Raw genomic sequence first — 7,890 nt, 5'->3', positions numbered from 1 at the left:
ACTACGTGATATCGTTTTTTCCGGGTTAGAGCGCCCAGCCGTCACAGCGCTCAACAGTGCCACGCTGGTCGAAAGCTCGGTAGAAAATAACGTCACCAGCACAGAATTCGGATGAAAAGAGGCATTTATGAGCAGCGTCGAGCTTTCAAACCCCGCCGTCGTGAAGCAATGAACCCTTCTGCTCAATTAGGTGGCATTGAAATGTTTCTGCGACACTTGTAAATACGTGCGTATCGCTGATTCTATTCAGCTTGGGAGCGAGAGTCGCGGGCAAGTCTACGTACGGATACGGGACTCTTGTAGGGTAGCATCGTCTACCCGGAAAGAGTCACAACGGGGCTATCCTGTGTGCTGCCTAGACGCTTTATTCCACCCGTACAACCTATATTATAACCTCTGCAGTGTTGAGTGTTTTGAAGTGTAGAAATGTGTGGATCAAAGTCGAAAGTGTTTTTTGTCTCCTTTTGTTTGAATTGTGAGTGAATGCTTGAGCTGTAGGCGTGGGGAATTTGCCATGGGAGTTGTATGGTTGTGTTGTGAGAGACACGCAGCACATCATGGGGGTGGGTGTGCAGAGACGTGCGCGCGCTTGCATTCCCCTGTCTTCTTGCACGAGCCACACATAATGAAAGCTATTTCCGTGCTGCATGATTTCATGTGTTTGGAATAGACAGTGGCAAACAGTCTCTACTAACAGACTGTTATTGTTTTGACCCCCCCCCCACTCAGGAATGAGTGATTTTAAGAGTTCTGATGAATGTAAAAAACATAATGGGGGGGGGGGGGGGGGGGGGGACTAGAGAGAGGGAAAAACTGGAAAATGCACTCCTTTGGCTGAGCTGTGTGGCCTCCTGCTTCAGTCAAAAACATTCTCAACTGCTCCAGGAAAGGGGGCGTGGCAAACCTGCAAGCCCGCGGGCCATGCTCCCTCTCTCTCTCTCTCTCTCTCTCTCTCTCTCTCCCTCCCTCCCTCTCTCTGTCTCTCTCTCTCTCAATCCAATCAAAATGGGCTGCATAGGAAACAAACGTTTACATTGGCAAAGCGCAAGTGTAAAATAAAAACAAAAAATTAGCATAGAATTAAAGAGAGGCTAATAGAATAATTATGTAAACAGATGTGTTGCAACATTGCAATCAAATAATAATAGGGAGTAGAGTAGGTAATTAATCTCTCTCTCTCTCTCTCTCTCTCTCTCTCTCTCTCTCTCTCTCCCTCTCTCTCTCTCTCTCCCTCTCTCTCTCATTCTCTGCCTTTGGCTTGATGGAGTGATTACATAACATCCTTCTTCCAGGCAGTAGGTAGATATAATGTGTGTATGGGGGGTGGGGGTGTACGTACCAAGAGCACACACGCCCCTCTGCCGTCAACGCCCCCCCAGCTCTCATCCCGCTCCTCCGATAGGTTCGGAGCGCGGATGAGAGAAATACCGAGCGCTTTAAAACGATCCACGTTGTTCTCTCTGCCTCTGCTGCTGTGCTTCTTGTTACCTCTGTCTTGTTGGTTTTCTCGCACCCCCACACCGTCACCACCACACGCCAACATGCCCAGCAAGAGGAAGAAGAACAAGCGTCGCATGAGGAGGGTGGTAAGTGGTCGCAGGCGCCTTTGGCTCAGTTTTTTATATAGGCTACTACTATCACAATCAGTTTTAGGCGTTTCAGTCAGTAGGAACTCGGTTTTCTTGGAAGGATTCGACGAAAACCCTTTTTTTCCCCTCGTCGTGATGCGTCTTTTTAAGAAGGAAAAAAAATAGCTTCCACTATCAATTAACAGCTTTCTACATGCCAGGTAGCTCCCACTGGAATTCCACCGCGAAATTAGACGTTTTATTGGTATAATAGCCTATCTTCGTCGTAGTGAGTTATTTCCTCTCTATTTTAATACTGAATCCTTCTGCACTTGACTGCACGCTGCTGTGGCGCGCTCTAGCCTACTCCGCCGAGCGCTCCCAAGTCTCATGTGTAAAAAGTTTTTATCTCGCAAAGATAAACGCCCGTGCCGAGTAGTAGGTCGTTTATCTGACTCACATTATAGAGGTTTGGCTTCAGATCCCATCGCCGCTACTCTGGCTCTGCTATTTTAGAAACACCAGTTGTCGAAAATCAATCTGCACATGGCTTGACCCCGTGCGCCATGCGTGCAGTGCTTTGTGCTTAATTGTCTTTCCAAGCAGCGCAACACGCCATGTTGTTTCAGCGTTCCTTTTCGCTCTATTGATCGGTTTGGGTGTTTTATTATGTAGCCTAGATTGTAGATTTCATGTGTAGGCTACATTGTAAAAAACAACAAAAAAACGTGCTTTCTGCACGCCCCTCCCCCCATAATAAATAAATAAATAAACAACAACAAATCTACAGAAAACACAGCCGAGCAGCACACGTTCACTGTCTTATTTACCTATTATCAAAGCCATTACGATGGATCATGCAATGGTACCATAACTATGCATCGGACCAGCTCACACTGGTCTTCGCCTGGAGCATTTTTGCTGTTCTGAACATTCAGTGCCCTGTAAGGGGAGAGGTGGGTGTGGCAGTGAGGGGATGGGAGGGGAGGGGTGTGTAGTGAGTGAGAAAGTAACATTGAAGCTCCAACTTCGAGAGGTCAAAGGTTATCCCCCACCTCATGCCAACTTCACCAAGCAGCATCAATCCAGACACCGCACCAAACACTGTCCGCCATTGTTTTCCCCCGCACCTTCCCCATTCATATAAGTTATTCTTTCAGACCATGCCTTCTTTTCTCTCCCCTTTCCTTTCCCAAAGACATATCACTTGCCTCACCACTAAAGCCTGCAGGCATTGGCTCAGTCGAGTTCTGGTGAGACTTCTTCTCGGTATGGGCTTCATGGCATTCCTCCCTCCACAGCGCCCCCTCCCCCCCTCATCTTTGTCTGGCTTTGAAGCCTGTCCCTGACTCTGGGCTCCACACGCCTGTATTTGGTAGCGTGTGTGTGGATTGTAGGAATGTTTTGCGCTAGATTGCCAGAATGCAGTCTGCACAACCTCTCGGATTCGCCACTCAGTCAGTGACACTCCGATATAAAAATGGCCCTAGAAGTCAGTCACAACTTTGTGTTATCAGCATTCCCCTTGTGGTGAAGTATAGATCCGTCTGAGGTGCAGGAGGGGAAGGGACTTGGAGACTGTGAGCACATGTCTTTCAGCGCCCCCACCTTGGTAAACAACAGTCTCTCTTGTTTCTGAGCCTCTTGAGTGAGGCCTTCACACTTAGAGGAACTCATTTAATGAACATTTGATTTGATAATATTGAAATTCCCCTGTGAGGTTTGGATTGAAAAGCAGGCGGCCGACTATTGGTGTATCGAGAGAAGGGAGGGGTTGTTTTGACGGCAGATAGTTGGACAGGCGTAGACAAACGCGCGCGCGTGCGCACACGCACATATACACAGTCGGCTTACAGGGCTTGTCAAGCACTGTGAATGTCGCTTTAACAAAGCATTTTCTGGCTGTGATTATAACCTGATTATAACCTGATTATGATGCGATTAGGCCCACTGTCTGGCCTGGGGGCCCCCGTCCGGAGCTCTCAGGCCTGCTGACTCAGAGGGTTTGTGTTCCCGCTTCACCAGACCTGTCCAAATCTTTCTGATTCAGCTAATTAGCTCCTATTCTGTAACGAGCTTTGCTGGGCCCACTCCCAGTCGCCCCGGCCCCTCCCACCAGTGGTCTGCACTCCTAAACCTCCAATAAAGCCCCGCGGGTTTAGTCCTGAGCGGAAAAACACGTTGGACCTGGCCGCTGTGGCATCCCTGGTATTCCTGTGAATAGAAAAGTGCTAGAATGAACCTCCCACTGTCAACAACACCACCTATCTGAGCTAGATAAGGACCTCAATAACAATCCCACCGCCAGGACCCGCATTTGCCTCTGATTTTCGTTCTCCATTTCGTTATTTTTTGCTTTCATTTCCCGGTCTCTTTAAATATCTCTGATATTGAACACCTGTATAAAAACCATTGTCCTGCCTGCTGAACCAGCGCCATATCCCCCAAATAATTATTTAGAAAAGATTGATTTTGCAAGTTACAAGGAATGGTCGTGTATAACTAGTTTAAAAAAAAAAAGTATTGTGTTAGTGTATTCCATTTGGTTCTACTACATTTAAAGGACGGCTTTACCGATTATCAACCCACTTTGTATCATTAATAATCTGGGTAATATAAGCACATGGGCAGTGTTTACCTTCTCTCTCTGTTTTGCTCACGGAGATCTCCCATTTCCTCCTCTGTTAAAACGCTCCGTTGTGACACGTTTTACGTCACAACGGAACTGCGGCGGAAGTTCTGCTCGAGACACGGAATCTGCTCCGAGGGCGGCTGTTATTGTTTATTTTTATTTTTTAAGTATGCACATTGTGCACGAACCTTAACGAGCCTTAATGACTTGCAGCTGGCGGAGGCGGAGTTTCTGCAGGCATAATGCATGAAGGAGGACTTAAATAATGGCTCCGATTGTAATGACAAGACAACAAACCATTATTAACCACAATCTTCTTCTGTCTTTTCACCCCAACAGCAAGCCCAAAGGAGAGCCCTCGAAGAGCAGTATGCAGCCAACCCCCCGGCCAAAGCAACCCCTGCGATTGCAGTGAAGGCGCCCCCTACAGCAGCCCCTAAGAAGGTGGCTAAACCTCCAGCACCCGTAAAAGAAAAGATCCCAGAGGCCGTTCCCATCGCAGTCCCCATTGTGAAGGCACCCAAAGTAGTACCAGCACCAGTTGTTCCAGAACCAGTAGTACTAGCACCAGTTGTACCGGAACCAGTAGTACCAGAACCAGTTCCAGCGCCCATCCCAGTGGAGGTAGCAGCACCAGAGCCTGCGCCTGTGCTGCTGGAACAGACTCCAGTAGAAGTTGCGGTTTGCGAATTCCCGGCTCCCGTAGAAGTTGCGGTTTGCGAAGCTCCAGTAGAAGTTGCTGTTTGTGAAGCCCCGGCTCCAGGAGAAGTTGTGGTTTGTGAAGCTCCAGTAGAAGTTGCTGTTTGTGAAGCCCCGGCTCCAGGAGAAATTGTGGTTTGCGAAGCCCCAGTAGAAGTTGCTGTTTGCGAAGCCCCGGCTCCGGTCGCTGAGGACGAACCAGTCGTCGAGCCCACGCCAGTGGAGCCCCCTACAGTTGAAGCTGCAGTAGTACAAGAGGCTGAACCCATCATTCCAGAACCAGTAACCGAGGTAAGAACCACTTTATTTCACACAGGGTGGAAGCTGGGCCGATTTGAGCTGTAGGCTACACGTAAAAAAATATATATATATATGTTCATTGAGGATCATTATACGTTTCAAAGGGAGTCAATAAGCACCTTAGGATTCCTCATTAGAAAAATAAATATCAGCAATGGATTCCTTGTAGAACTGTCATATGTCAGAGGTCCACCATGAGTTCTTCAAGGAATCTTCTTGAGTTCATCTGCGGTGGTTCCTCAAAGCCCTTCGAGTAGTAAGGTGTAACAAGGCATGGCAATTTACCTACCGATGTAGAAGATTTGATCACACAGTAAAAACACAACATTGGAAGCAACTTGACCTTGAAAATGTGTCTGAGCTTCTTTGGTGCCTTCACTGGTTCTAGAAACCCCAGTGTGTTCTTATGAAGCCTGTATAGAAAAACGGGTCAGGTTTCTTCCTGGGGTAACGATGAGCTGCATTGGGTACAGCATGTGCCTTGAGGCGGTTGCATGCTGCTGCCATTTTGTTTTCACTAGTAGCCTGCTCTACTGCCAGTTTAGATGTTGGTTGGTCCACCACATGTGCCTTTTTGTATGCATATTTCAGGCTCTTTCTCTGCACACGTGCGAAATGGTGTTTTCTCAGCGACGAGTTTAGACGCTGATTGTTTGGGTTTGTGCTGTGAAAAGTGTGTCTCTGTGGCTGCCAGTGAGATGGAGCTGTGTCCATATGGGAGGAGAGGTGGAGTGGGTGGGGGGTTGAAGGGCAGAGGGAACAACGTGTTCCATTTAGCAAAGACATGGAAAGCAGGAGAGAGAGAGAGAGAGACACTGTACATCAGTGGGAGACTGTTCGGCAGTCACCATACATTACCTCCTACATCAAAACTGTCTGCTTCAGTAGGCACATTATGTGGCTTTCTTTTAGATGTCTCTTCTTTTGTGTCGTGTGTGTCTTGACTGAGACGGCTGATTGGATTAGATGGGGGGCGGCAGGTCAATGGGGGCTGGCTGTGTGGAGTATGTTCTAGACACGTGTTGTGAATCTGAATCTGATTTTGGTTTGATTGTATTATTGTGACCACACGAGGGTTTGCTTGTCCTACTGTCATGTGATATGCCACAGCAGTATGGCACCGGTTGTTGTGATCTGACTCTCCAGTGCAGTTTTGCAATCCATGAAGCTGGTGGGATGCAAAGGCACGTGGTTATTAGCGAGATGTTTTTCTCTTCCCTTTTTATAAATGAATCCTATGGCATTTATATTGAGCACAGTTCGTTGAATGTTCAAAAGCAGGGACCAAACTAGTGAATTGTAACAAAATCTCAACCAACTACGGTAGTCTATTAACTAGAAATATTATTTTCTCCAACAGCTTTTAGAAATTTGAAATGGATTATCACACAGACCACACCGGCCTTACTGTAAAGTCTGTGCCATCACACAGACCACACCGGCCTTACTGTAAAGTCTGTGCCATCACACAGACCACACCGGCCTTACTGTAAAGTCTGTGCCATCACACAGACCACACAGGCCTTACTGTAAAGTCTTTGCCATCACATCTGCCTTACTGTAAAGTATTTGCCATCACATCTGCCTTACTGTAAAGTCTTTGCCATCACACAGGCCTTACTGTAAAGTATTTGCCATCACACAGACCTTACTGTAAAGTCTTTGCCATCACACAGGCCTTACTGTAAAGTCTTTGCCATCACACAGGCCTTACTGTAAAGTATTTGCCATCACACAGGCCTTACTGTAAAGTCTTTGCCATCACACAGGCCTTACTGTAAAGTATTTGCCATCACACAGGCCTTACTGTAAAGTCTTTGCCATCACACAGGCCTTACTGTAAAGTCTTTGCCATCACATCTGCCTTACTGTAAAGTCTTTGCCATCACAGCTGCCTTACTGTAAAGTATTTGCCATCACATCTGCCTTACTGTAAAGTCTTTGCCATCACATCTGCCTTACTGTAAAGTATTTGCCATCACACAGGCCTTACTGTAAAGTCTTTGCCATCACATCTGCCTTACTGTAAAGTCTTTGCCATGACACAGGTCTTACTGTAAAGTCTTTGCCATCACATCTGCCTTACTGTAAAGTCTTTGCCATCACACAGGTCTTACTGTAAAGTCTTTGCCATCACATCTGCCTTACTGTAAAGTCTTTGCCATCACACAGGTCTTACTGTAAAGTATTTGCCATCACACAGGTCTTACTGTAAAGTATTTGCCATCACACAGGTCTTACTGTAAAGTCTGTCCCATCACACAGGTCTTACTGTAAAGTCTTTGCCATCACATCTGCCTTACTGTAAAGTCTTTGCCATCACACCAGCCTTACTGTAAAGTCTTTGCCATCACACAGGTCTTACTGTAAAGTATTTGCCATCACACAGGCCTTACTGTAAAGTCTGTGCCATGCAATCATCATGAGCACATTTTGAGAACAGAACGTCCTGTTTGCAGCATGTGCACTCCAGGCTATGTGCACATGTACACATATGCTACACACTGACTACACACACACACACACACACGCCTAAATGCGCTTTGCACATACATACATACATACATACATATACATACAGTACATACATACACACATACATACATACACACATACATACATACATACATACATACATACACAGTGGCACAAACACATCTTTGTTTCCCAGTAGCTGAGCCATGACCACAT

General features: G+C 46.7%; 1 protein-coding gene across 3 annotated transcripts in view; it reads left to right on the top strand.

Moving 5' to 3' along the window:
• Nucleotides 1–1,454: 1,454 nt before the first annotated feature.
• Nucleotides 1,455–7,890, top strand: part of LOC310771443 (uncharacterized protein) — a 25,851-nt gene continuing 19,415 nt past the window's right edge. For all 3 annotated transcript variants that reach the window (XM_083664056.1, XM_083664057.1, XM_083664055.1), the window contains exons 1-2: nucleotides 1,455–1,586; nucleotides 4,540–5,190. In XM_083664056.1, coding sequence (XP_083520182.1) covers nucleotides 1,542–1,586; nucleotides 4,540–5,190 — 696 coding nt within the window. In that variant the 5' untranslated portion in view covers nucleotides 1,455–1,541. The remainder of the gene's footprint in view (nucleotides 1,587–4,539; nucleotides 5,191–7,890) is intronic.

Source organism: Poromitra crassiceps, assembly GCF_964638095.1.
Source record: "Poromitra crassiceps genome assembly, contig: HAP1_SCAFFOLD_654, whole genome shotgun sequence".
Classification (NCBI taxonomy): Eukaryota; Metazoa; Chordata; class Actinopteri; order Beryciformes; family Melamphaidae; genus Poromitra; species Poromitra crassiceps.
The sequence above is the reverse complement of the archived record's forward strand: the minus strand, read 5'-3'. Positions and strand labels throughout refer to the sequence as shown.